General features: G+C 52.3%; 1 protein-coding gene across 4 annotated transcripts in view; it reads left to right on the forward strand.

The window, feature by feature from the left end:
* ADGRA1 (adhesion G protein-coupled receptor A1) overlaps window positions 1–26,782 on the forward strand; it is a 1,087,584-nt gene extending 1,060,802 nt beyond the window's left edge. For all 4 annotated transcript variants that reach the window (XM_075348547.1, XM_075348548.1, XM_075348549.1 and 1 more), the window contains one exon: window positions 25,196–26,782. In XM_075348547.1, coding sequence (XP_075204662.1) covers window positions 25,196–26,414 — 1,219 coding nt within the window. In that variant the 3' untranslated portion in view covers window positions 26,415–26,782. The remainder of the gene's footprint in view (window positions 1–25,195) is intronic.
* Window positions 26,783–27,037: the final 255 nt, after the last annotated feature.

The raw sequence follows: 27,037 nt of genomic DNA on the forward strand, positions 1-27,037 counted from the left end.
GGCCTATCCTTAAGATGTCTTATTGAGTGGGTCCAACACATATCAGCAGTTGTTGTGGCCTGCAGTGGCAGCATGCAGCCGGAAATGCTCAGTTCCGGAGTTGCCTCGTCTTCTGATAGTGGTGAAGGCAGGGTACTGCACATCCGCCTCCTATTGATTTGAATGCGAGGCGGATGTGCAGTACCTGGCTGCGGCTGCTGTCAGAAGACGGGGAAGCTCCAGAACTGAGCATTTCCAGCTGCTTGTTGCTGCCGCCAGCACCGAATGAAGCTGTTCGCCGGGGTTGCTTGGTATTGGACCCCGGTCGATCAGACATTGATGACCTATACTGAAGATAGATCATCAATGTAAAAGCAGTGGACAACCCCTTTAACTTCAAAATGAGAAAGACACTTTCCGGAATATTGTAAACAAGAGGAGAAATACCACCACTAAAGGCCCTGTCACACTAAGCAACATCGCTAGCAACATCGCTGCTAACGAACAACTTTTGTGACGTTGTGTCAGGGCCAGGCGGTCGGGCAGACCCAGGAGGTGGATCCACTGGTCCGAACTCTAAGATGGTGGTAAGGAGTCCGGTAGCTGAAGCACTATGGGCAGCAGAACAGTCCGTGCAAGTGTGTAACGGAGAAGTCCCTGGGACCACGGAGTCACAGATGGTAGTCCGGGTGACGTAGCTCAGGTTCGGAAGCCGAGATGAGGTCAGGCGGGGTCCGGAACCTTTGGAGCGAGATGACGGGTCACCGCAGGGATCCGAGATGGTACGGACTGTCAGATGGCAGACGGACAGCGTGCGGGGTTCGGGATTCAGCAGGACCGGATGCCGAGGCAGGATCAGCTCTAGAAGAGAGATACGTGAGTATGGCAAGGAGACACAAGGAGACCTGACTCCTAGCTTGGAAAACACGAAGATCAGGCCCCGCCCCCTTGGACAATAAACCCTTATATACCCTGTACCTGTTTAGCTTCATTTCCTGTTAATGGACGCTGGCCCTTTAAGAAAGGGTCAGTGACCGCGCGCGCGCCCTAATGCGCATGCGCGCCGCCCGGGTGCCAGAAGCCAGGGAAGGAAGCTGAGGGGAGGACGCAGGGGAGCCGGCCAGGGCCTGGGAAGCCGTCAGACGCCGGGATCGGAGGCCAGGGAACCTGGGAAGGACGGGCACCGGAGGCTGGGGAGCGGGGAGCGTGGCAGGTGAGTCGGGGAGCGGGGCTGAGGACCCGGGGAGCGGAGCAGAGGACCCGGGGAGGGGAGCCGAGGACCCGGGGTGCGTGACAGTACCCCCCCCCCCCACGCCCCCCTCCCCGCAACCGGGACATGAAGGCACGGATCAGAGGAGTGCCCACGTTCTCCCTGGGCTCCCAGGACCTATCCTCAGGACCATACCCCTCCCAGTCCACCAGGAAGAACTGTCGGCCTCGAACAGTCTTCATGGCCACAATATCCCTTACCGCATAGATGTCGTCCTCGGCAATAGGAGGAGGAGCCGGACTGGCAGCAGAGGAGAAGGGACCAAGGAAAACCGGCTTGAGCAGAGAGACGTGGAAGGAGTTGGGAATCCGCATCGTGGCCGGAAGCCTCAGTTTGTAGGAGACCTCATTGATCTTGCTGAGGACCTTAAACGGCCCGATGTAGCGAGGACCCAGCTTGTAGGAAGGTATGTTCAATCGGATGTACTGGGAAGCAAGCCAGACCAGGTCACCAGGAGAGAAACACGGAGGGTCCAGGCGCCTCTTGTCGGCGTGTTTTTTCATCCGCTGGGAAGCGCGCCCAAGGGACGCCTTGACAGAGTCCCAAATGGTAGCGAAGTCACGGGCTACAGTATCAGCAGCAGGGACATCCGAAGACGGGGATATAGGCAACGGGACGGAGGGCTGAAGTCCGTAAATGACATGGAAGGGAGACTTGGAGGACGACTCACTGATGTGGTGGTTATGGGAGAATTCAGCCCAAGGCAGAAGCGTGGACCAGTCGTCGTGATGGGCGTTGACATAGTGACGTAAGAAGGAGGTCAAGATCTGATTGACCCTCTCCACTTGGCCATTAGACTGAGGATGGTAAGCAGAAGAAAAGTCCAGAGTCACTCCCAGATGTTTGCAGAGCGCCCTCCAGAAGCGGGAGGTGAACTGAGTTCCCCTGTCGGACACGATGTGGGATGGAAAGCCATGCAAGCGGAAGATGTGTTGTATATAGGCTTCCGCGAGTTCCTGAGCAGAGGGCAGTCCGGCCATAGGGACGAAGTGAGCCATTTTGGAGAACCGATCCACCACGACCCATATGACTGTGTGCCCGGAGGATAATGGCAAGTCCGTAATAAAGTCCATCGCTATGTGTTGCCATGGAACTGAGGGTATAGGCAGAGGCAGAAGACGGCCATATGGCAGGTGCTTGGGCGTCTTGTTCCTGGCACAAGAGGAGCAGGCAGAGACAAAAGCAGCGACGTCCGTGCGAAGGGATGGCCACCAGTAATGGCGTACAATCGCACCCCATGTTCTCTTCTGACCTGCATGACCGGCTGTTTTTGAGGCATGACCCCAGTGTAATACTTTTTGCCTGTCGGTCTCGGAGACATAGGTCTTCCCGGGCGGTATCTGGGCCAGGGTGACAGGAGCTACCGGAATAATCTTGCTAGGAGAGATGATAGGTTGGGTACTCTCTTCCTCCTGCTCCTTGGGCATGAGAGACCTAGACAGGGCATCAGCGCGTACATTCTTGTCCGCGGGTCGGAAATGGAGCTGGAAATCAAACCTGGCAAAGAATAAGGACCACCTGGCTTGCCGTGGGTTCAGTCGCTGAGCGGACTGCAGGTATTCCAGGTTCTTGTGGTCCGTGTAGATAATCACGGGGTACACTGCTCCTTCCAGGAGGTAGCGCCACTCCTCCAGAGCCAGTTTGACCGCCAATAGTTCTCGGTCACCGATGGTGTAATTACGTTCAGGCGCTGAGAAGCTCTTGGAGAAGAAACCGCAAGTCACCATCTTCCCGGAGGAGGACTTCTGCATGAGCACTGCTCCGGCTCCTGAGGAGGAGGCATCCACCTCCAAGGTGAACTGGCGGTTTAACTCCGGTCGGTGGAGTACAGGAGAGGAGGCAAATGCTCGCTTCAGAGAGCAAAACGCGGCGTCGGCCGCAGGTGACCAGTCCTTTGGATTAGCCTCCTTCTTGGTCAAGGCGGAGAGAGGAGCAGTCAGGGCAGAGAAGTGAGGGACAAACTGGCGGTAGTAGTTGGCGAATCCCAGGAACCGTTGGATTGCCTTCAGTCCAGAAGGGGGAGGCCAGTTGAGAATGGAGGAGACCTTCTGTGGATCCATCTGCAGCCCTGTACCCGAGATGATGTATCCCAGGAAAGGGAGAGAAGACTGCTCAAAGACACACTTCTCATATTTGGCGTAGAGACGATTCTCTCTCAGTCTCTGTAGAACCAGCCGTACGTTCTCTCTGTGGGTCTGGAGGTCCGGAGAGAAGACAAGGATGTCATCCAGATAAACTACTACACAGATGTAGAGGAGGTCCCGGAAAATGTCGTTCACCAATTCTTGGAATACGGCAGGAGCGTTACACAGACCGAAGGGCATTACGCAGTATTCACAGTGCCCATCGCGAGTATTAAACGCGGTCTTCCATTCGTCCCCAGAGCGGATACGAACTAGGTTGTAGGCACCCCGAAGATCCAGTTTGGTGAACACACGGGCTCCTCTGAGCCGGTCGAACAATTCGGGGATGAGCGGCAGGGGGTACTTGTTTTTTATGGTGATCTGATTCAAACCCCGGTAGTCAATGCATGGGCGTAGGTCACCCTCTTTCTTCTTAACGAAGAAGAAGCCTGCTCCCGCAGGAGAGGAGGATCTCCGGATGAATCCCTTTGCCAGGCTTTCTGTGATGTAGGTAGACATGGCCCTGGTTTCGGCTGGAGACAACGGATATATCCGTCCTCGAGGTGGTGTTGTTTCTGGGAGCAGGTCGATGGCGCAATCGTAGGGACGGTGAGGCGGAAGTACCTCAGACTCCTTCTTGTCAAAAACGTCTGCGAAGGACCAATAGGCCGAGGGCAGTTCCGGTAGGTTCTCTGGAACCGGAGGTCGTCGGATGGGTTGTATAGACTTCAGACACCTCTCATGACAGGCGGAGCCCCATCGGGTGATTTCGCCAGTACCCCAGCTGACTGATGGTTCGTGTGTCCGCAACCAGGGAAGTCCCAGCAGGATTTGATGGGACATGTGTGGAAGGACGTAGAGAGCGATGTTCTCGGTGTGCAGGGCACCGATACGCAGTTCGACCGGCCTGGTGACCCAGGAGATGGTATCAGCGAGGGGTCTCCCATCCACAGAGGCAATCACTAGGGGCTTATCGAGTAGAGTAACAGGCAACTGGTACTTGTCCACCGTGGCCTGCTGGATGAAATTGCCTGCTGCTCCAGAGTCGAGGTATGCCTCAGCCGTGAAGCGCGTCTCTCCCGCTGACACTTGCACGGTCCACATAACCGGGTCTGAGAGAGTCCCAGCACCTAGGGTGGCCTCTCCTACCAACCCTAGGCTTTGGAGTTTCCCGGCCTCTCTGGACAGGAGCGTAGCAGGTGTGTGCCCTCTCCGCAGTAAAAGCAGAGACCCTTGGCGAGCCGCTCTGCTCGACGTTGTTCAGACCGCCGTACTCGGTCAATCTGCATGGGCTCGTGGACGGGAATCCCCTCTGTTGATGACTGAGGTACGGAGGACTTCCGTGGAGGAGAGGAATGCCGTACCGGACATCTCTCACGAGATAGCTCTTTGGAGCGTTCCTGAAAACGAATGTCCACTCGAGTTGCTAGGGCAATCAGGGCATCTAGGGTGGAGGGCACGTCACGACCCGCCAACTCGTCTTTGATGCGACTCGAGAGTCCTTCCCAGAAGGCGGCTGTTAGGGCCTCATTATTCCACCCGAGTTCTGAAGCCAAAGTGCGGAAACGGATGGCATATTGGCCTACCGTCAGTGTTCCTTGACGCAGGCGGAGAAGGGATGAAGCAGACGCAGAGGCGCGTCCCGGCTCGTCGAAGGTGCTGCGAAAGGCCTGCAGGAACTCTTGAAGGTCCTTGGTCATAGGGTCCTCCTTCTCCCACAAGGGATTCATCCACGCCAGTGCCTCGCCCTCTAGGTGAGACATGATGAAGGCGACCTTGGCTTGGTCGGAGGCAAACAAATGTGGCAGCTGCGTGAAATGAAGGGAGCATTGGTTTATGAAGCCCCTGCAGGTCTTGGGATCTCCGGCATAACGAGGTGGTGAAGCCAAACGGAGTCGGGAAGCATCCGAAGAGGCTGCCACGGGTGCGGGAGCCGTGGATTGACTAGTGGAGGCCCGGAATGTTGAAGGCGTAACTGCCGCTTGTAACGTGTACAGGCGGGTGTCCACGGAAGTCATAAAGTCCAACATGCGGGTCTGGACTTCACGCTGGCGTTGGAGTTCCTCTTGCAAGGCCGCTAGTGCTGCAGCGGGATCCATGGCCTGATCTTACTGTCAGGGCCAGGCGGTCGGGCAGACCCAGGAGGTGGATCCACTGGTCCGAACTCTAAGATGGTGGTAAGGAGTCCGGTAGCTGAAGCACTATGGGCAGCAGAACAGTCCGTGCAAGTGTGTAACGGAGAAGTCCCTGGGACCACGGAGTCACAGATGGTAGTCCGGGTGACGTAGCTCAGGTTCGGAAGCCGAGATGAGGTCAGGCGGGGTCCGGAACCTTTGGAGCGAGATGACGGGTCACCGCAGGGATCCGAGATGGTACGGACTGTCAGATGGCAGACGGACAGCGTGCGGGGTTCGGGATTCAGCAGGACCGGATGCCGAGGCAGGATCAGCTCTAGAAGAGAGATACGTGAGTATGGCAAGGAGACACAAGGAGACCTGACTCCTAGCTTGGAAAACACGAAGATCAGGCCCCGCCCCCTTGGACAATAAACCCTTATATACCCTGTACCTGTTTAGCTTCATTTCCTGTTAATGGACGCTGGCCCTTTAAGAAAGGGTCAGTGACCGCGCGCGCGCCCTAATGCGCATGCGCGCCGCCCGGGTGCCAGAAGCCAGGGAAGGAAGCTGAGGGGAGGACGCAGGGGAGCCGGCCAGGGCCTGGGAAGCCGTCAGACGCCGGGATCGGAGGCCAGGGAACCTGGGAAGGACGGGCACCGGAGGCTGGGGAGCGGGGAGCGTGGCAGGTGAGTCGGGGAGCGGGGCTGAGGACCCGGGGAGCGGAGCAGAGGACCCGGGGAGGGGAGCCGAGGACCCGGGGAGCGTGACACGTTGCTAGCGATGTTGCTGTGTGTGACATCCAGCAACAACCTGGCCCCTGCTGTGGAGTCGTTGGTTGTTGCTGAATGTCCTGGGCCATTTTTTAGTTGTTGCTCTCCCGCTGTGAAGCACAGATCGCTGTGTGTGACAGCGAGACAGCAACAACTAAATGTGCAGGAAGCAGGAGCCGGCTTCTGCGGACGCTGGTAACCACGGTAAACATCGGGTAACCAAGAAGCCCTGTCCTTGGTTACCCGATATTTACCTTCAAAATACCAGCCTCCGCCGCTCTCACTGTCAGTGCCGGCTCCTGCTCCTTGCACGTGTAGCAGAGTACACATCGGGTAATTAACCCGATGAGTACTGTAGCTAGGAGAGCAGGGAGCCAGCGCTAAGCGGTGTGTGCGCTGCTCCCTGCTCTCAGCACGTGTAGCTGCATGCGCTGGTAACCAAGGTAAATATCGGGTTGGTTACCCGATATTTACCTTAGTTACCAAGCGCAGCATCGCTTCAGTGCGTCGCTGCTGGCTGGGGGCTGGTCACTGGTTGCTGGTGACAGCTCACCAGCAACCCGTGTAGCGATGCTCCAGCGATCCCTGCCAGGTCAGGTTGCTGGTGGGATCGCTGGAGCGTCTGACTGTGTGACCTCTCACCAGCAACCTCCTAGCAACTTACCAGCGATCCCTATCAGGTTGTATCGTTGTTGGGATCGCTGGTAAGTTGTTTAGTGTGACGGTACCTTAAGTATCGGCAGCAAGGTGACCACCACAACAACTAGATCACTGATATATAACAATCCTATAAAGAGTACATAGACCCAGAAATGAGTTATCTGTGGACCTTTTAAAAAAAAGTATTGGTATTGTACTATATGATCTAGTGCTTGGGTTATGTTTGTATCACATATTAGGCAAACAGGTCCCTACGATGGAAGTCTTAGGGGTACTTTGCACACTACGACATCGCAGCTGCGATGTTGGTGGGGTCAAATCGAAAATGACGCACATCCGGCGTTGTTTTCGACATCGGAGTGTGTAAATCGTTTTTGATACGATTAACGAGCGCAAAAGTGTCGCAATCGTATCATCGGTGTAGTGTCGGTCATTTCCATAATGTCGCGGCAGCGACAGGTACGATGTTGTTCTTCGTTCCTGAGGCAGCACACATCCATATGTGAGAAGCCGCAGGAGCGAGGAACATCTAACTGCGTCCACCGGCTATGCAGAAGGACGGAGGTGGGCGGGATGTTTACGTCCCGCTCATCTCCGCCCCTCCGCTTCTATTGGCCGCCTGCCGTGTGACTTCGCTGTGACGCCGCACGACCCGCCCCCTTAGGAAGGAGGCGGTTCGCCGGCCAGAGCGGCGTCGCAGGACAGGTAAGTGTGTGTGAAGCTGCCGTAGCGATAATGTTCGCTACGGCAGGTATCACAAGAGATCGCAGCTGCGACGGGGACGGGGACTATCGCGCACGGCATTGCTACCATCGGCTTGCGATGTCGTAGTGTGCAAAGTACCCCATAGAGTTGTATCTGTCACCAAAGAATACTATTACTAAAGAAATCCTTTTATTGATGTCATGCTGTTGTTTGCTCTACAATAGTAGATTTATTCTGGTTCTTTTTCTAATTTGAATCCTTCACCTTGGGACTTGGGGAAACCATATATTATATTAAATACCCGTCACCTGAATAAGCTGCATGTCATATCATATGTCACCAGTTAGTCTTCATTAGGGAAGAAATCAATATGGTACAACCGTTTAGAGATATTGAACACTCACGATGATTCCTCCCAATGGTGATTGTGGGGCTCACGGAGCAAAGCAGGGGCAGATGCAGAAAAGTATTGTAGTAGACGTGACATCCATAAGTTTTGGAACAGATATATTCAGATATACAGTTTGTGCACAGTTATTAGGCAAGTATTTTAACCATATCTTCATTTTAAAGCAGATTTTCCACCTCCGAGCTGTAAAACCTTTAATGCCTATTGGATGAAGCAGATCAGGTGATGTGTATTTGTGTAAAGAGGAGGGAGCGGCCTAAGGATACAACACCCTTTATCAAGGTGTTGTGACGGCGCGGACCGGGGAAAGTGTGGCCTGAGGCCAAATAGACAACTAAACAGGGGTAACACCACGACAAACAAGGGGTACACTGGGGACACTTTAACAACGGGGAGCCCTAACGCTAGTGAGAGGGAAGATGCACACCTCCTTCACTTACCTGCTTATGTACCCTGCACTCCTAGACAGTCCCCATATAGGTTCATCACCTGTCACCGAGAAGAAACCAGAAGCCCTTACTGACCCTACAATAGTCCTGGCTAGGGTGTGGGTAGGTAAGGATCACTAGTCTCACCACTGCACTGAAACAACCCACTGAGAAAGACAGACAGTGGGAAAAAACAACAGATATCTGCTGCAGTCAGCACCAACACTGCAGCCTACACAGCAACTCCAAGAGAAGGCTCCACCCGCTCATTTCACCTCCAGGCTAAGCATCCAAATGAATGAGAATAACCGGCACCCTCTGCTGGAAGCAGAGGGTATATAAAGGGACTTGGGAGTGGTCCAAACTTGAAACACCTGAGATGGTAATGAGACTGCTTGCTGGCAAGGAATTAACAGACATTAACCCTCTTTTCCCCATAAGAAAGGGAATCCATTTAAATAGCTGAGTCTCACAATGGAAAGTGAGACTCAGACCCAGAACCTGTCACTTCTCTCTTATAGCAGAGAGAGGACCGTGACAGGTGTGCAGAATTATTACGCAGATTGTGGGGGTTTTTTTCCAGGAAAAATTAGCCAAAAAAGAGATTTGCTAACTAAATAGTTAAAAATAATCACAAGTCTCCCAGAGGGAAGCATCATTCTTGAATTTGCTAAGAAATATTGGGGTGCGATCACAGAACCATCAAAAGTTTTGTGGCAAATAGTCAAAAGGATCATAAAAAATGTGCTGGAAATAAAAAAGATGCAAAAATTTGAGAGGAATCAAACATGAAGCGACCAGGAACCCATTATCCTTCAGTGCTGTCATATTCCAACCTCCCTGGAGAGCCCAGAAGAACAAGGTGTTCACTGGTCAGAGACATGGAGGCGGAAAGGAGGCTGAACCCAACCACAACTGAGCAAGACACAGAAGGGGAAACGTCAAGACTGAGCCAAGAAATATCTAAAGATGGATTGTTCAAAGGATTTGTGGACTAATGAGATGAGAGTGACTCTTGACGGAGCAGATGGATGGACCATGGCAGGATTAGTAATGGACATAGACCTCCACTTCAACCCAAGACGCTAGCCAGATGGAGGTGGGTACTGCTACGAGATTGGACCATTTCAAAATGAAGATTGGCTCAAAATAAATTTCCAAATCTACTGCTAGTTTTTAGAAGATACTTTCTTCAAGCACTGATGCACTGGCGGACATAAGGCGGCGTTACACGGTACGATATATCGTGCGATCTGTCGTCGGGGTCACGGATTCCGTGACGCACATCCGGAATTGTTAGCGATGTCGTTGCGTGTGACACCTCCGAACGACCCTGAACGATCACAAATAGATTGAAAATTGGTGATCGTTGACACGTCGTTCATTTTCAAAATATTGTTCGTCTTTTGGAACGCAGCCGACATATTGCTCCGTGTGACACCCTGCCAACGACGAACAACATTCAAAAGACCTCCGTGGTCAAACAATATATCGCTGAACGAATTTGCGTCGCTTGTGCGATCGTTACGTGTGACTGCTAATAAACGACCTATGAGCGATCGATCTCGGCAAATCGTAACTACGATCTGGGCGTGTCACGTTGCTCATGAGATCGCACGATATATCGTACCGTGTAACGCCGCCTATAGACTAAAAGGGCCCTTGTGCAAGAAGCCTATATGAGCCCTTTGAAGGCCAAGAACTCATCAGATGCACAATTCCACCTGCTTTAGAGGTAGAAATGGGCCCCCTGACCTTTCGGACCACGGTGTGGCCGCACCGGTTGTCCCAATGGCATTTCCGCAAGACAATGCTTCATCACAGCATCGAAATCTCAAGTGCTTGGCTGTGAGAAAAGGCCTTAGGCCGGAGTCACACTTGTGAGAGACTTGTGCAAGTCTTGCATCACATCACCCGACATGGCCTGCAGCTCTCCGGACAGGAGCATCTCGGCTGCATAGAAATACATGCAGCTGACCCGCTCCTGTCAGGAGTGTGTGGCCACGCCGGGTGATGTGATGTGAGACTCGCGCGAGTCTCTCACAAGTGTGACTCCAGCCTTAAAATGAAAAACATTTCAGGTCTATTAACCTTTTGGATTCACCGACAGCTCAGTGGTTATGCAATAGTAAAATGAATCTTCAAAAATACAAATTGCCAAATAACTGTGCACACAGTGTATATATGGAATTATCTATCTCAATGAACTTTAGATCTACTAATTAACTTGTGAGCCCTATTAGGAATATGTTAACAGTATATACATAACACATATGTATATAGTTCAGAAGGTTGAGTAGGGTTAAGGGGTAAAGGAATCTCGAGGGCCTAATTGCCAATTAAAGGTGTTATCACACACATACCATCTGTAGCACGAGCTACACATGTAAATATATTTACAGTCATCCTCATTATATATGAAAATCAGGCCATATTGATTAATAACCAATGTAAAGGTGGAGGAGTCAGGGAGTTACAAAAACAGTCAAAAAATCACTATACAGTTTCCTGCCCTCCTTGTTGGGTGTAGCAGTGCTGCCCCCACTAGCCATGTTGCCTTTGCATCCAGTTTAACAAGATCCTGTCAGCAGGGTTTGGTTACACCATCTGAGAGGAGCATGATGTAGGGGCAGAGTTGCTGACTCAGGCGATGTGTCACTTATTGGGCTGCTATTTGTAGTTTTGATGAAATATCGGCTGCAGCTCTATCAGTTCTCTGACTACTACTGATTGGCACTTTTCTGTGTACACTGTGCATAGGCAGAAAGCTGCCAATCTGTCAAGGAGGAGGGGTTGAATAGAGCTCATGAATGTGGAGAATGACATTTCAGCAGGATTACTGCACTGTGTGTACAATTAGGCAGCTTGTATTTTTGATTATTAATTATATGTCCAGTCTTGACGTGTCGCTTCTGAGTCTTGTTCAGTGGTTGTCTGTTTCAGCCTCCTTACCTTGGCCGTGTCAGCACTCAACACCTCGACTTAAAGGGATATTCCCATCTCAAAGATCCTATTCCAATATGTAGTAGGTTTAATATTATTAATATTAGCAAATACCTCCAATTAGAAATGTAGTATAGTTCTTCTAACTCACTAAGTCACTTACCTCATGTGCAGGGCATTGCAGGGATCCATGGTTACAACCACTAGCAACTATTTACTAACGAACTGTGATTATATCCCCTTTACGACCGCCGATACGCCTTTTAACGGCAGTAAATAAGGGTACTTTTTCCGATCCGCCGCTTTTTAACGGCGGTCGGAAAAAAGGGTCTAGCGCCCCCCAGAGTCAGAAAATTTCCGGGGTCTCAGCTGCCGGGGGTAGCTGAGACCCTGGAGATCATGATTCGGGCCGGTTTTTCCGGTCCCCGCTCACCTGATGACCGGTATACACCGTATACCGATCATCAAGTTATAGTAAATGACCGCGCCGGTAAAAAATGATTTATCTCCCATCTGGCATGATCAAACATGCCAGATGGGAGATAAATCTTTTTCCCGGTTCCCTCCGGTCCCCCGGTGTCCCCAAAGTGCCCCCCCCGACCCCCAACCCCCTCCCGAAAATCCAAGATGGCCGCGCGCACCGGCGATCACAGCAGCGCGCCGGCCGCATTTCCCCCTTTCCTATGGTTTCTGTCGTATGTGCCATAACACATACGACAGAAACCTGCTCCCTAGGCCCTGCCGGGTCCCCCCCTACCCCCCCCTGGTGTTCCCCGGTGTCCCCCGGTGTCATACATACCTGTCGCAGCTCTGATCCCCCGCGGCCCCCTCCTCCGGCTCCTTCTCAGCAGACTCCGGTCACATGTGCAGAGCGCGGCTGACAGCTTCCTGTGTTCAGGACGCTGGCTGCTGATGCTGCTCGCACTCTGCAGCTGTGACCCAGGGAGGGTGGGTGCAGATTCTTTGCACCCACTCTCCTCAAATGGAGGGTCTGCCCTCCTAGAAAATGGGGGATACGTTCCCTGAACGTGTCCCCCATATTCTAGAAGGTCCAGAGGCGACGTGGGACGTCCAAATGGATTATTGTGGATTTTTTTTTTTCTTTTCAATAAATTGGTCAATCAGGGAATGTTTTGGGGAGTGTTTTTTCAAATAAATTTTTTTTTGTTGTCAATTTTTTTTTTATTACTGTCAATTAGTTATGTCGGGTATCTGATAGACGCCGTGACATAACTAATTGCTGGGCTTGATGCCAGGTGACATTACACACCTGGTATCAACCCCATTCATTACCCCGTTAGCCAACGCACCAGGGCGCGGGATGAGCTGGGGCGAAGCGCCAGAATTGGCGCATCTAATGGATGCGCCACTTCTGGGGCGGCTGCGGCCTGCTATTTTTAGGCTGGGAAGAGTCCAATAACCGTGGCTCTTCCCATCCTGAGAATACCAGACCCCAGCTGTCAGCTTCACCTTGGCTGGTGATCTAATTTGGGGGGACCCCACGTTTGTTTTTTTTTTTTTAATTATTTATTTATAAATAATTAAAAAAAAAAAACAGCTTGGGGAGCCCTCCAAATTGATCACCAGACAAGATGAAGCTGTCAGCTGTGGTTAGCAGGCTACAGCTGTCTGCTTTACCCTAGCTGGCTATCAAAAATAGGGGGGACCCCACGTCATTTATTTTAATTCTTTTTTTTTTTTTTTGGGCTAAATACAAGGCTAGGCATCCTTTAGTGTCACATGAAAGGCACTAAAGGGCGCCAGCTTAGAATATGCAGGGGGGTGGGACGTTATATATGTTTGACATCTATCCATTCATCCATTGTAGCATTTTACGCTGTGTGCCCACAATCAGGGTTTGCAACGTTTTGGGCGCAGAGTGTTTTCCCTGCGTCCATAACGCTGCGTTGTGCAGTAGAAGCACAGTGGCAGGATTTTTAGAAATCCCGTGCCCACTGTGTTTCTTTTCTCCGCAGCATAAATCGACCTGTGGCGCAGCTTCCCGAGCCTCAGGATGTCAATTTATGCTGCGGAGATGAGTGTTCTTTGCAGGTAGAATAGAACTAAAGTCCACAGCAGCCTGAACCCAAATCGTGGGCATGGGCAGCTGCGTTCTCCCGTGGACAACACTCACATTTCTGCAGGAGGCTGACACTGGGTACTAGACGCCGTGTCGCTGGATCATGGCCACATAGCCTAAAGGATACTTTACACGCTGCGATATCGGTCCCGATATCGCTAGCGTGGGTACCCGCCCCCATCTGTTGTGCAACACGGGCAATCGCTGCCCGTGCCGCACAACATCGCGCAGATGCGTCACACATACTTACCTGCCCGGCGACGTCGCTGTGACCGGCAAACCGCCTCCTTTCTAGGGGGGCGGTCCGTGTGGCGTCACAGTGACGTCACTGAGCGGCCGCCCAATAGAAGCGGAGGGGCGGAGATGTGTGGCCGGAACATCCCGCCCACCTCCTTCCTTCCTCATAGCGGCCGGGAGGCAGGTAAGGAGAGGTTCCTCGTTCCTGCGGCGTCACACATAGCGATGTGTGCTGCCGCAGGAGCGACGAACTACATCGTTACTGCTGCAGTAACGATAATCGAGAATGGACCCCCATGTCACCGATGAGCGATTTTGCACGTTTTTGCAACGATGCAAAATCGCTCATCGGTGTCACACGCAGCAACATTGCTAATGCGGCCGGATGTGCGTCACCAATTCCGTGACCCTAACGACTCCGCATTAGCGATGTCGCAACGTGTAAAGCCCCCTTAACAGTGAGAAATTTTTTGCTACAGCAACAGTTTTGTGAAGTACCTGTGGATTCAAAATGTTTACTATACTCCTGAATAAAATCCTTGAGGGGTCCAGTTTCCAAAATGAGGTCACTTGTGGGGGGTTTCTGATGTATAGGTGCCCAAGGGGCCCTGCTAATGTGACATGGTGCGCGCAATTTACTTCAACTTTTCCAAAATTCAAATGGTGCTCCTTCCATTCCAAGCCCTCCCATTTATCCAAACAAAGGTTTCAGACCACAAGTGAGGTATCACCGCGCTCATAAAAAAGTGGGTAACAAACATTGGGGTCACATTTTTGGAATTACCTCTTGAAAAAGTGAAAAAATTGATGCTAAAGCAACATTTTTGAGAAAAAAATGAAAATTTTCAATGTGACAACGTAACGTTATCAAAATCTGTGAAGTACCTGTGGATCCAAAATGCTCACTATACCCCTAGATAGAAGCCTTAAGGGGTCTAGTTTCCAAAATGGTGTCACTTGTAAGGGGTTTCTGCTGTTTAGGTACCTTGGCGGACATGTAAATGCAACATGGTGCCCGCAATCTATTTCAGCCAAATTTGCTTTCCAAAATTCAAATATTGCTCCTTCTGTTCCGAGCCCTCCCATTTGTCCAAACAAAGGTTTCTGACCACATGTGGGGTATTGGCGCGTTCATAAGAAAGTGGGTAACAAGTTTTGGGGTTCATTTTGTTGTGTTATTTCTTCTAAAAGTGAATAAATTTGGGGTAGAGCAACATTTTAGGTAAAATTTTATTTTTTGCTTTTTTTCATTCCACTTTGCTTTAGTTCCTGTGAAGCACCTGAAGGGTTAATAAACTTCTTGGATGTGGTTTTGAGTACTTTGAGGCGTGCTGTTTTGAGAATGGTGTCACTTTTAGGTATTTTCTGTCACTTAGGCCTCTCAAAGTCACTTCAAATGTGATGTGGTCCCTAAAAAAATGGTTTTGTGAATTTTGTTGAAAAAATGGGAAATTGCTGATGAACTTTGACCCCTTCTAACTTCCTAACCCCAAAACATTTTGTTTCAGAAATTGCGCTAATGTAAAGTAGACAAGTGGGAAATGTTATTTATTAACTGTTTTGTGTGACATAACTCTCTGGGTTAAGGGCATAAAAATTAAAAGTTTGAAAATTGCAAAATTTTCAAAATTTTCATCAAATTTCCGATTTTTTCACAAATAAAAGCAAAAAATATCGTTCTAAATTTATAACTATCATGAAGTACAATATGTCACGAAAAAACAATGTCAGAATCACCGGGATCCGTTGAAGCGTTCCAGAGTTATGACCTCATAAAGTGACACTGGTCAGAATTGCAAAAAATGGCCTGGTCATTAAGTACAAAACTGGCTTCGTCCTTAAGGGGATATGCATGGTCGTAACCATGGATACAAAAAATCCTGCAATGCCCTGCCCATGAGGTAAGAGACATGACTATATCATAGATACCTGCAATGCCCTGCACATGAGGTAAGAGACATGACTATATCATGGATACCTGCAATGCCCTGCACATGAGGTAAGAGACATGACTATATCATAGATACCTGCAATGCCCTGCACATGAGGTAAGAGACATGACTATATCATGGATACCTGCAATGCCCTGCACATGAGGTAAGAGACATGACTATATCATAGATACCTGCAATGCCCTGCACAAGAGGTAAGAGACATGACTATATCATAGATACCTGCAATGCCCTGCACATGAGGTAAGAGACATGACTATATCATAGATACCTGCAATGCCTTGTACATGAGATAAGAGACATGACTATCATAGATACCTGCAATGCCCTGCACATGAGGTAAGAGACATGACTATATCATAGATACCTGCAATGCGCTGCACATGAGGTAAGAGACAGGACTATATCATAGATACCTGCAATGCCCTGCACATGAGGTAAGAGACATGACTATATCATAGATACCTGCAATGTCCTGCACATGAAGTAAGCGACATAGTGAATCAGAAGAACTATACTACTTTTCTAATTGCAGGTATTTGCTAATATTATTCTTTTTATTACACTTACTACATATATGGATAGGATCTTGGAGATGGGAATACCCCTTTAAATCTTTGACTTGAGTCTTTGAGTCAAGTAAATCTCCCTTTGGCCCTTTTTGCCTGAGTAAAACAAACTGCTTAATAATTCTGCACCCCTTGACAAAGTTTGTTGTATCCTTAGGTCGCTCCCTCCTCATTACACACATACATATGTCGCGGGCGGGGAGGAGGGTGTCAGCACACCGCGCTCACCCCTTCTGCTCGGGTCCGGCAGCTGCTCAGTGGTGGCTCGAGCTGTGGGCCGGATCCCAGGGTTTCTCGAGCGACACTCCTCGCCCGTGAGTGAAAGGGGATTTGTGGTTGGGTGTGGGGGATTGTTATAGTTCGTGACGCCACCCACGGTTGTGGTGATTTCACCACCGCTGCTCAATTCGGGGGTCCCGGGGATGGTGATGCAGAGCAGCCAGGTGTTGTGTTGCCCCTCCGTGGGTAGGGGTTGGTGATCCCGGGGCCCGGGGGTGGAGAAGGAGGTGCGGGGCCTGGTGGGCGCAGGGACGCGGGGGCAGCGCTGTGCCTTGCGGCACTGTGGTACTCACTCAGCCTGAGACACGGACACAGTTTGTACGGTAAACCAAACGGCTGGTAGGACGGTCCCACAGACGGCTGCACCTGCACTCCCGGTAGGTGACGGTGATGTCCCTCTTCCTTGCACCTATGTTTGACTGATGGTAGCGGTGGATTCCCTCCGGTTACCCGCTCCCCGACTGCAATCTGGGCCGGAGGAGCTCTACACTTTGCCCGCAGGCGCTGGCCCTGAGAAACTGGTGCCTTGGCGGTGGCGGTGTCTCTCTGTAACGGTTGGACTGTTGCCTTCAATCGGGACTTGGTTGCTGGGGGATCTACGTCCCCTTCACTGACGGATTCGGCAAATTTGGCGACTCCTAGCCTTGCCAGGGTCCGAGAGGCCCCTGCCCTGGTGCTGACTGTCTTTCGGAACACTGCTCCAGACCACCGGGCACACAGCCAACGGGGTCCTTCCAGGAACTTCCAAACGGTCCCCCTCCAGACAGTCACCGCCGTCGCTGACCTTGCTGTTCTGGCCCTACACAAAGCTGGGCCCTCAGGCTTTGCACACTCTCTGCTCTGTCACCGCTTCTTGCTTTCCTCCTTTTCCACTTTTCTTTCCTTCACTTTCACTTCTTTGTTGTTTACTCTAGCCCTCAGCTAGACTTCACTCTTGCCCTGCCTGGGCTTATCTGCCTGGTACTTCCTGCCTCCAGAGCTGTGATCTCCTTGGTGGGCGGAGCCAACCGCCTGGCCCACCCCCTGGTGTGAATCATCAGCCTCTGGAGGAAGGCAACAAGGATTTCTGGTTAGCTGTGATGTGCCTACCTGGAGTGTAGGGTGTGGTGGTGTTGTGACCTGTGACCCCTGGCTTGCCCAGGGCGACACATTCCCCCTTAGCAAAATGCAGACCGTCCGCGGGCTGCCGTCCTACACCGGTTTTATTTTTCTGAAAAAGGGGTAACAAGGTTAAGCAAACAAGAATAACATTTTTAATAACTTCTTCCCAAGACGGGAGGCACATTTACTTTTAACGTTGCAACGGTTTACGGTTACGGTTTCCGCTCTCTCCCACCCAAGTAACCTGGCCCTGATGCTGCCCCTAAAACCCAGGCAGCACCCCTTGACCCACAGTCCAGCACACGGTACCCGAGCGGGATCTGTCCTTCCCTCCAGAGGGTAGCCACCGGTTCCTTTGGTGGCTGGGCCCTGGCCTGCTCTGCTCAGGGCCCTCCCTCCAACCTGCCTCTCCGGAGGCGGCATTGCGGAAAACGGTAACGGTAACCAACATATTTACAAGCCACTAACGTCTGTGGTTGCCCTGCAAGTTCACGGGCTTGTCCATGGATAGTTCCCATGCATTTTTAAACGGTCCCCACTGGGACAACGGTGCCGGCTCCTGCCGGTTGCAAATCACACAAACAAATCAGGTTACTGTTCGGTAATCATTTTCTTCATTGGCAGAACTTTCAAACTTTCAACTTTTCAAACAAACAACCACTCCTTCACATTTGCGGACCCTTTTTACTCATAGAACGGTCTCCCTGTACCTAAGTGGGGGTCTACCTAGGTTGGAACGGGTGGACCTTCGGGGCCCGGTGTCAGTGTTGCTAGACAGTGGGGTAGAGGGAACAATCGGTTCCTCCTCCCTGCTATAGTGTGGAGCAGGCGGAGGTGTAGGGGGGCTGGGTGCAGGTTCATCCCTGGGCACTGGCACTGGTTCTGGCTCACGGTTAACCGCTTCCACTACTTCTTCATCCACGGGTTGTGGGAACAGTATTACTGGGAGTATCACCGCGCCGTTCTGTGTAGGCCAGGTTGCTGGGAAGTCACCCATTACAGTGTGGATTACCTCTGCTGCCTTCTCCACGGGTGGAGGAACCGGTACTTCAGCCTCTGCCTTCAACGCTGGGGGGCATTTTTTTAGATGGTCCCGGGAAACAGTGGCCAGGGTGCCCCCTTGGTCACGACTGATCTGGTAGGTCTTCCCATCTCCCCATTCTGTGGGTTGTATGACGTAAGGGACTTGCTCCCACTGATCATCCAGCTTGTGGGCTTTTCTCTTCCGTTTCAGCACCACATCTCCTGGCTGGAAAGGACCTGCGGGCGCCTTCTGATTGAATCGGTGCTCTTGCTGTTATCGACTTCGACTGAGGTTTTTCTCCACATACTCCTGGATTTGCCGGTACTGTGCCCTCCTCCGACTTTCCCACTCTGCCGTTGAAGGGAGTGCTTCCGGGGCCTCTAATCCCATCTCCAAATCCACCGGCAGGCGGCCAGGCCGAGCCCTCATCAGATACGCTGGGGTGCACTTCGTCGAGCTGGACGGGATATTATTGTACATGTTGACCAAGTCGGGCAACTTTTCCGGCCACATGTTCCGTTCTTCCAGCGGTAGCGTCTTGAGGAGCCCCAGGACCAAGTGGTTCATTTTCTCGCACATGCCGTTGGTTTGGGCGTGGTATGGAGTGGTCCGGATCTTCTTGCAGCCGTACAACTGACAGAATTCGTGAAACACTTCTGCTTCAAAAGCCGGGCCTTGGTCAGTCAGCACCTTCTCGGGGTACCCATGGGGTCGGCAAAAATAAGCCTGGAACGCTCGAGCAGCGGTTCGACCAGTCAGGTCCTTAACGGGGACTACCACCATAAATCTTGAGTAGTGGTCTACCATGGTCAATGCGTAGGTGTACCCACTTCAGCTAGGGGTGAGCTTGACATGGTCTAGGGCGACCAGCTCCAGCGGCTGATGGGTGACTATGGGATGTAACGGTGCCCTCTGGCTAGCCTCGTCCTTTCTCCTCAGCGTACAAGGACCGCACTCTCGGCACCAGGCTTCCACCGATTCACGCATCCCACTCCAATAGAACCGCTCCCTCAACAGCATCTCCAGCTTCTTCCACCCGAAGTGGCCAGCACCATCATGGTATGCCCGCAGGACAGTAGCGACATCAGCTTGAGGAACGACTAACTGGCATATTTTCTCATGGGTCTTCGGGTTGATCAGCTCGCGGTACAGCCTCCCTTGGTGTAGGTAAAGCCGTTTCCGTTCTTTCCACAAGCGTTGGGCTTCGGCTGGAGCGGTTGGTCTATTCCCATAGCACCTTGTTCCACCAGAGTCTTGACAAGGCGGACAGCCGGTGCTTGGTCCTGGGCGTCCTGCCACTCTTGACTGGGCCGCGGGTCCAGATCCACCCTTTGCTGACATACTTGTACCCTCTCAGTAGGCGGCTGGTGAAACGCAGGCAACTCGATCTCCTCGAGGTCGTCATCCTCGCACCCCTCTTCTGACAAATGGGGCATCCGGGAGAGTGCATCAGCATTTATGTTGACACGACCAGCTCGGTACTTTATGGTGAAATCATAGTTGGCTAGCCGGGCTACCCACCGCTGCTCCAGCGCGCCCAACTTGGCCGTGTTCAGGTGAGTCAGCGGATTTTTGTCCGTAAATGCGGTGAATTTTGCCGCCGCCAAGTAGTGGCGGAACCGCTCCGTGATAGCCCACACCAACGCCAATAGCTCGAGCTTGAAGGAGCTATAGTTCTCAGGGTTCCTTTCGGTCGGCCGGAGTTTTCGGCTGGCGTAGGCAATCACCTTCTCCTTTCCATCCTGGACCTGGGATAGGACCGCTCCTAGCCCCACGTTACTGGCGTCCGTGTGGAGAATGAATGGGCGCCCATAGTCAGGGTACGCCAGGACCTCTTCTCCGGTCAAGGCCGCCTTCAACTGGCAAAAGGACTCCTCATGCTTGTCCTCCCACGACAGTGGGGCTCCAATGGGTCTACCACCTTTGGTCTGTCCCACGAGGAGATCTTGCATGGGGCAGCCATCTTCGTGTACCCCTTTATGAAGCGCCGATAGTACCCCACCAGACCCAGAAACTGCCTTACTTCCCTCACTGTAGTTGGCCTCGGCCAGCTCTGGATGGCAGTGATCTTCTCAGGGTCGGGGGCGACACCATCCGCACTCACCACATGCCCTAGATACTGCACCCTGGGTTTCAGCAGATGGCATTTGGAGGGCTTCAACTTCATCCCGAACTTGGCAAGGGACGCGAACACCTCGGCCAGGTGCTCCAGATGGGCTTCATACGTCTGGGAATAAACAATCACATCATCCAAATACAGCAGGACGGTCTCGAAGTTTAAATGTCCCAGACAGCACTCCATCAACCGTTGGAAGGTCCCGGGGGCATTGCACAGCCCAAACGGCATGCTATTGAATTCGCAGAGCCCCATCGGGGTGGTGAAGGCGGTCTTCTCCCGGTCCTCGGGGGCCACGGCCACTTGCCAGTATCCGCTGGTGAGGTCAAGGGTCGAGAAGTAGTTTGCAGTTCTCAGTGCAGCCAAAGACTCTTCAATACGAGGTAATGGATAGGCATCTTTATGGGTTATCTGGTTGATCTTCCGGTAGTCCACACACATCCGCATGGTACCATCCTTCTTCTTAACCAGTACCAACGGAGCGGCCCAGGGACTACAGCTGTCCCGAATAACCCCTGCCTCCTTCATATCCCTCAACATATCCTTGGCACACTGGTAATGTGCAGGGGGAATAGGCCTGTACCTCTCTTTGATAGGGGGATGTTCACCTGTGGGAATGTGGTGTTGGACCCCCTTGATCTGCCCAAAGTCTAGGGGGTGCTTACTGAAAACCTGTTCGTTCTCCTGCACCACCCGGTGTACCCCTGCCCTGTGATGTGTAGGGGTATCATCAGTGCCTACGTGTAGCTGCTGATGCCACTCTTTTGTCTCCCCCTGGGGTGGGGAAGTGCTGGTGGTAGGTGGAAGTGTGGATGGACTGGCTTCATGGATAGTGTGAGGGTCCAGGGTGAGCAGCTAGACAATAGTGGCATACCGGGGAAGCCTGACTTCTTCCTCTCCACAGTTCAGCACTCTCACAGGCACTCTCCCCTTCTTCACATCCACCACCCCTCGGGCGGCCATCACAGTGGGCCAGTGCTCAGAAGGCATGGGCTCCATCATCGCAGGGTAGTCACGCCCCTGAGGCCCTACTGCTGCCCTACACCAGATCATCATCTCACTCCTAGGGGGCACAGTCAATGGAGCAACATCCATCACTCTTACTCCACCAATCTCCCCTCCTGTTGAGCTTACATGCTGGCGGTACATCAGGGCTCGGATCTCACGCTGCACAGCCCTCTGCCGGCTCCCTGCTGCTGTGGCGGCTAGCTGTTGTAATAGAGTTAACACATCAGCCATGCAGTGCTCCATCACATTGGTTCCCAGCACTATTTTCGGGTTATGATCACTGGGCTCATTCATGATCACAATCATACCCTGGTGTTGCAGTTCGGCTTGCCCCACTGTCATAGCCACTTGTTTATACCCCACCTGGGTCAATGGGAGTCCATTAGCGGCAATAAATGTTATACTACTGTCTGGGGGCGCCAGTTCGTCTACGGCCCAGTACCGCTGGTACAACGTGTACGGTATGGTTGTTACCTGTGATCCAGTGTCCAAGAGAGCAATCACTGGTATGCCGTCCACAGCCACGGGGATGATAGGGCGGGCCCCGATATATCGGTCCCGCCAGTCCGGGGGGCCACGATGTTCTACTCCTGAGGATTGGCCCGGGGCCCCAGGGGTTGCTCGTTTAACGGGCACTGTCGGTAGTAATGACCCGGCTTACGGCACTTGTAGCAGATTGGGGGTCTGCTCCGCGGGTTGTCGGCACTCCTCCGCTGCATCCAGGGAACGTCCTCGGGACTGTCAGCAAGCTGTATCTGCACCGGAGGCTGAGGTCTGGTCAGAGGTTGTAGGGCAGCCAGGATTTTGGCAAGGTCTCCGTCCATGCGACGGACCTGGGCCGCCAGTTCTTCCACTGTGCTGCTCGGGGCTGCAGGTGTTGGAGAGGTAGATTTGGCTGAGGCCGCCATAACGGGAGCCGTCTCGACGGGCCACGGGGCGGGTTCCAGAACTTCGGTTGTTGGAGGCTGTAGTGCTTTAATGGCCCGCTCCTTTAACACAGCAAAGTCCACATCAGGGTGTTCCAGGGCCCACAGCCGGAGTTGTTTACGATCCTCAGGGGACCTCATCCCCTGCGCAAATTGCTCCACTAACATCTTGTTGCTATCCGCCTCATTAATAGGGTTCACCCGCTTCAGCGTGCAGAGGGCGGTCTGCAGTCGTAGAGCATAGTCCCGAATGCTATCCCCAGCTCGTTGCCGGCACTGGTAAAACTGCATCCTCAGCTCAGCTTCAGTCCGGGTCTCAAAGGCAGTCTGTAGCTTCTCAAAGATGGTGGCTACAGAGAGCCGGTCCCCCTCGGCCCAGGTCTCCGCTTCCTGCTCCGCCGCACCGGTTAACTGGCCTAGCACTATCGCTGCACGTTGCTTATCAGTCAAGGGGTACAGCTCTAGCAACGGGTTAAGCTTTTTCCGGAAGGCCTGTAGGGCATCCGGTTTCCCGTCATACTGCGGTAGCCAGGCAGCTCCGGGCGCATAGGGCAAGGAAAACGGCATGACCTGAGCGAGCGTGGGGGCCACGGCACCTCCCGCCGGTACGGCCGGGACCTGGGCAGGTCCATTCCCATGCGCGGGTGCCGCTGCGGCTGCGACCACCGCTCCTCCAGCGGCTCCGTCGGGCGCAGACATCTTGTTTCCGTCCCCCTTAGCTCTTTCCGGCCCCTCCTCCCTCGGGGCGGGGTTTCGGCCTTCGCGCCTCTACTGCTCGAGAAGACGCTCGAGCGGGAACTTTTCGCGCCAAAGATGGCGGCTTCTGCAATTTTTCTGCCTGATACCTCCGGCGGTAACAAGGCGCACCTCTACCAGACGGCAGAGCGGTAAGATCCTGTTCGTGACGCCAAGTTGTCGCGGGCGGGGAGGAGGGTGTCAGCACACCGCGCTCACCCCTTCTGCTCGGGTCCGGCAGCTGCTCAGTGGTGGCTCGAGCTGTGGGCCGGATCCCAGGGTTTCTCGAGCGACACTCCTCGCCCGTGAGTGAAAGGGGATTTGTGGTTGGGTGTGGGGGATTGTTATAGTTCGTGACGCCACCCACGGTTGTGGTGATTTCACCACCGTTGCTCAATTCGGGGGTCCCGGGGATGGTGATGCGGAGCAGCCAGGTGTTGTGTTGCCCCTCCGTGGGTAGGGGTTGGTGATCCCGGGGCCCGGGGGTGGAGAAGGAGGTGCGGGGCCTGGTGGGCGCAGGGACGCGGGGGCAGCGCTGTGCCTTGCGGCACTGTGGTACTCACTCAGCCTGAGACACGGACACAGTTTGTACGGTAAACCAAACGGCTGGTAGGACGGTCCCACAGACGGCTGCACCTGCACTCCCGGTAGGTGACGGTGATGTCCCTCTTCCTTGCACCTATGTTTGACTGATGGTAGCGGTGGATTCCCTCCGGTTACCCGCTCCCCGACTGCAATCTGGGCCGGAGGAGCTCTACACTTTGCCCGCAGGCGCTGGCCCTGAGAAACTGGTGCCTTGGCGGTGGCGGTGTCTCTCTGTAACGGTTGGACTGTTGCCTTCAATCGGGACTTGGTTGCTGGGGGATCTACGTCCCCTTCACTGACGGATTCGGCAAATTTGGCGACTCCTAGCCTTGCCAGGGTCCGAGAGGCCCCTGCCCTGGTGCTGACTGTCCTTCGGAACACTGCTCCAGACCACCGGGCACACAGCCAACGGGGTCCTTCCAGGAACTTCCAAACGGTCCCCCTCCAGACAGTCACCGCCGTCGCTGACCTTGCTGTTCTGGCCCTACACAAAGCTGGGCCCTCAGGCTTTGCACACTCTCTGCTCTGTCACCGCTTCTTGCTTTCCTCCTTTTCCACTTTTCTTTCCTTCACTTTCACTTCTTTGTTGTTTACTCTAGCCCTCAGCTAGACTTCACTCTTGCCCTGCCTGGGCTTATCTGCCTGGTACTTCCTGCCGCCAGAGCTGTGATCTCCTTGGTGGGCGGAGCCAACCGCCTGGCCCACCCCCTGGTGTGAATCATCAGCCTCTGGAGGAAGGCAACAAGGATTTCTGGTTAGCTGTGATGTGCCTACCTGGAGTGTGGGGTGTGGTGGTGTTGTGACCTGTGACCCCTGGCTTGCCCAGGGCGACACACATACACATTACCTGATCTACATCATACAATAGGCATTCAAGTTAATACAGCTCGGAGGTGGAAAATCTGAATGAAAATGATGATATGGTCAAAATACTAACTTGCCTAATTGTGCGCAAAATGTAGTCCTCTAATGATAATCTCCTGCTGATAAAATAGTGATTATATCAAAATTACTGCAAGCAACCCAGTAAGTGACACATCACTGGAATCAGGCTGTCTGTATTGTGTTGATCTAAGATCAGGTAGCCAAATCTTGGTTTTAATGACGTGTTGTTGCTTTTTATTTCTTTTGGATGTTCCCCTGTAGCACTAATATCTGTTTTTTTGTCTCCATTTACAGCTGCTGGATGGCTTGGGAGCCAAGTCTTGGCGCATTCTACGGCCCCGTCGCCTTCATTGTCCTCGTCACCTGCGTTTACTTTCTCTGTACCTATATACAGCTAAAGCGCCATCCTGAACGCAAGTATGAATTAAAGGAAAGGACGGAGGAGCAGCAGAGGTTGGCAGGTGGAGAAATGGGTCACAGTCACATGACGGAAGCCGGGCCGGTTGCCCAAGCCACCTGCTCCTTGATTTCATCCTCCCTGTTGGAAAACGAGCATTCGTTCAAGGCCCAGCTACGAGCTGCCGCGTTCACTCTCTTTCTCTTTACAGCAACCTGGACCTTCGGGGCTCTCGCTGTATCTCAAGGGCATTTCTTGGATATGATCTTTAGCTGCCTGTACGGAGCATTTTGTGTAACTTTAGGCCTCTTTACATTAATCCATCACTGTGCAAAGCGAGACGACGTTTGGCACTGCTGGTGGTCCTGTTGTCCGTCGAAAAGAAACGCCTACGCGGTGCCAGCAAACGCTCGCCAAAAAGTCAACGTCAACGGAGACGCCCAGGGTCATGCCACCTGCATTCAGGATTCGCCATGCCCGAATAAGTCGCCCATGTACAACCACCCGTCCGTGGGCCATTGCAAACTTACTAATTTACAAGCTGTGCAGAACCACGTCAACTGCCTGTCACCCGTCACGCCGTGCTGTGCAAAGATTCACTGTGAACAACTCATGGAAGACGAAGCTCATATCCATGTGCATAACGAAGGTGCTTTTAGACCAAACATGCACGTTCACAGGTGTCTAAAAAGCAGAACTAAGCCACGCTACTTCAGTCGACATCGGTCCGCTGCCGAGCGAGAGTATGCTTACCATATTCCGTCTAGCATTGATGGGAGTATCCATAGCTCGCACACAGACAGTCCACACAGCACTCACGAGGGCCACACAGGCCACAGACGGGGCTGTTGTGCAGCAAGCGACCCTTACCCCACCATCAACCAGCCCGAAAGCAGCGATGCAAGTACTGCAATATTCAGTTGTGGCAAAATGCCTGACTCTGACACTGTGCACCACACTCACTTTGAGATGCAACCAAGGAGACAATCATATCCATTTAACACAACGAATCCTAACGGGTTACTCAAGGGTAGCATGCATGAAGCCATGATCTATAGCTCCGATAATGCAGGAAACGTCAAAACCGGGCCATGGAGAAATGAAACTACTGTGTAGTTCTGGGCCTAACTCCTACGTCTTTTCCTGCGCTGGTTAAAAGAAAAAAAAAAATGAAAAAAAAAAAATGAAATGTACGCCATGTTTTTAAATTCACTTGTTAAGTGTCTGTACAGCACACCGGTACATGTACAATGCTTGGTTCTGTTTTGTTATACAAAGAAACCGATTATAATGTGGCAATTGTGAAAATAACATGTTAAAGAGAAATAACAATAAGTGTACTGCAAAGGACCATAAACACAAAGGTGCAAAGTAGATCGGAGAGGCAATATCCTTTTCTTTTTTGTGTTAATTCCTGGCACAATTCTCTGTGTTACACTTGCTACTGTTACCATGACAATAAATTATTGCAATCATTTTTCTCATATGTTCTACACATTGTGATATTAAACCAAATAGAAGTTTCTACTGAATCTCATGTCAGATAGATATCATTTGTTTCCATGTTGTCAATAGAGCAATACATGCCCATATACACCTTTTAGATATTTTTTTCTGAGCAGGAAACGTATTACGGTCTGCACTCTTTCAACAATTATGACTATACACAGTGGAGGTAACCATTTAAATACCAAGCCTGTATTTTTAAACATTTGTTGCGGACGGGGGCCGGGCCGCTG

The sequence above is a fragment of the Anomaloglossus baeobatrachus genome, chromosome 5 (assembly GCF_048569485.1).
Source record: "Anomaloglossus baeobatrachus isolate aAnoBae1 chromosome 5, aAnoBae1.hap1, whole genome shotgun sequence".
NCBI lineage: Eukaryota > Metazoa > Chordata > Amphibia > Anura > Aromobatidae > Anomaloglossus > Anomaloglossus baeobatrachus.